Source organism: Dendrobium catenatum, unplaced genomic scaffold, assembly GCF_001605985.2.
Source record: "Dendrobium catenatum unplaced genomic scaffold, ASM160598v2 original_scaffold_261826, whole genome shotgun sequence".
Taxonomy (NCBI): Eukaryota; Viridiplantae; Streptophyta; class Magnoliopsida; order Asparagales; family Orchidaceae; genus Dendrobium; species Dendrobium catenatum.
This window is the reverse complement of record NW_021580225.1, coordinates 1-2,126: the sequence shown is the minus strand read 5'-3', so window position 1 is coordinate 2,126 and position 2,126 is coordinate 1. Positions and strand designations below refer to the sequence as shown.

At 44.9% G+C, this 2,126-nt stretch overlaps 1 protein-coding gene across 1 annotated transcript; it reads left to right on the top strand.

Moving 5' to 3' along the window:
• Positions 1–1,380: 1,380 nt before the first annotated feature.
• Positions 1,381–2,111, top strand: LOC110103630 (chaperone protein dnaJ 11, chloroplastic). The gene has a single exon (XM_020832421.2). It carries the CDS (start codon positions 1,435–1,437, stop codon positions 1,822–1,824), a length of 390 nt encoding a protein of 129 aa, XP_020688080.1. The 5' UTR covers positions 1,381–1,434; the 3' UTR covers positions 1,825–2,111.
• The last annotated feature ends 15 nt before the right edge of the window (positions 2,112–2,126 follow it).

Sequence of the window (2,126 nt, the reverse complement as noted above, 5' to 3'; positions counted from 1 at the left end):
AGGTTGAGCCGGTCCATGCTGGACCGGCGTAACAGAATCGTGGGAGAAATTGTTGAGAACAGGGCGGAAAGAAGGTTGTTGTCGACGAGATTCCATCGTTTGAATTCAGAGGTGTTGACGTCGGAGGGGAAAGAAGCCGTGCCAGTCAGGTGGCCGGCGTACCCATTGGCTGTAAATTGCTGTAGAAGCTGTATTTGCCAAATTGCGTAGTTGTCCACGGTGAGGGCATGAGGAACAAGATTCTTGATGTTGGAGATGAGGAATTTGAGCGGTGCCGGAATGTGGAGCTCGGTGGTGGTGATTTCGCCGGAGACAGCAGCGGATAAGGGAGGGTGGGAGGTCACGGAATCTTTGTCTGCCATAATCACGAACTAGCTCTTGATACCATGAAAGAACCGGAAGCAGGAAGGAACAAAGAGAAGAACAAAGAGCAAGAAGCAAGAATCTAAAGGAATTTTATTATATTAGATTATTACAGAATAGAAGCCAGAGCTCAGTATAAATATATTTACATAATAGCAAACAAATGTAAATATAAGCAAGTATCTTATACTCGTTTACATAGACCATATCCCTAGCAATCGTCGTCAATGTAATCAAATGCAATTAATTTTTTTGATTAAATGATACATGTGGGGTCGTAGCACTCACTTTTTTCAAAAATAATAATAATAAAACCCAAAAAAAAAATCCTGAAGTGATAACCATTATGAAAAAGGCAAAACCGGGGCCCATCTTCTAGAGCTTCGGTCATCTAAAAGCCACCATATTCTTAAGCTAGAGTGTAAATGGTCTAATGAAAGCGATATCAGAGCTAATTACGTACACTATTTGTCTTGGTCTGAAGTTATCTAGAACTGGCTAATGATTAAAATAATGTTCGGTGTTAACTATTTAAAAATAAATAAATAAATAATAAAGAGCAGCCTCCATCAATCATTTTCTTTCAGCACAAAATAAAATATTAATAAAAATAAAAAAAAGCCTAATTTAAAATTGTAGTTAGCTATGAAGTACAATCTCACCAACTAATACATTATAGGAAGCGACTACTTGCAATTTTTTATATTTATTGAATATTTACTCGTAAGCAAGAGGCAACCCTGCGCCCCCAGAATAAGATCCAACGGTCAGGATTATTCCATCGGATGGACGATCAAGTCCCGCTAAAGCCGGGACGCGGAGGCAGCACGTTACATACCGTCCGCAACATCGCCTTCCAGAAGAACGATTCGGTGCCACGTCAGCACTTCGATTATCATTCACGTGGCCCCACGGCCCGGTGCATTGGACCGGGCAAAAAAAAAACCGGCGGGCGGCCCCCCTGTTTTTACTTTTTAATTTGGACCCTTCCACCTATAAATCATAGTAGGACCTAATCCGAAATATTCGAAACAATTGAAAATTTTTGATCTATAACTCGATTCCATTTTGATGTCTGCGATCGCAAGCGTGGCTGGATGCCCATACGCTGCTGCGGCGATAAGATCGCCGGGGAGGCCGAGGGGGACAGTGGCGATGGCTTCGCCGGCGGCGGCAAAGGCGGTGGAAGGAAGGGGGCTCTATGCGGTGCTTGGAGTGGGGGAACGAGCGAGCGTGGGAGAGATAAAGGCGGCGTACCGGACGCTGGCCAAGAGATGGCATCCTGATGTAGCGGGGGAAGGCGGCGCCGGAGCTTTTCTTCAGATCCAGCGGGCGTACGCGACGCTTTCGAATCCGAGGGAGAGGGAGAGGTATGATTGCTCGATGGGTCTGTTAGGGTTAGTGTTCCGGCGAGGGGAGAGGTTCTGTACAAGAAAGTGGGAGACGGATCAGTGCTGGTAGGATATCAGGCAAAAGCCTGGAAGCGGCGGGTTATGGAAGGATTCCGTTCTTGGGCTAGTTTGCCGGAAGAAGGCGGGGTTTCTGTAATATGGTGATGTTCTGAGATCGGAGAGAATGGTGGCAGGGAAACCTAATTGGAGCCTATTTTGGGACTGAATGGCGACTGTTCTCTCTTTTTTGTAAAAAGCTAGGAGATTATTCTCTTCGTGGGCAGACGCAACCTGCTTGCTAATTTGGCTCGATGAACATCACTCAAAAAAATATATTGATTTGTAGTTTTGATTGAGCTTTGGTTAGTAAAT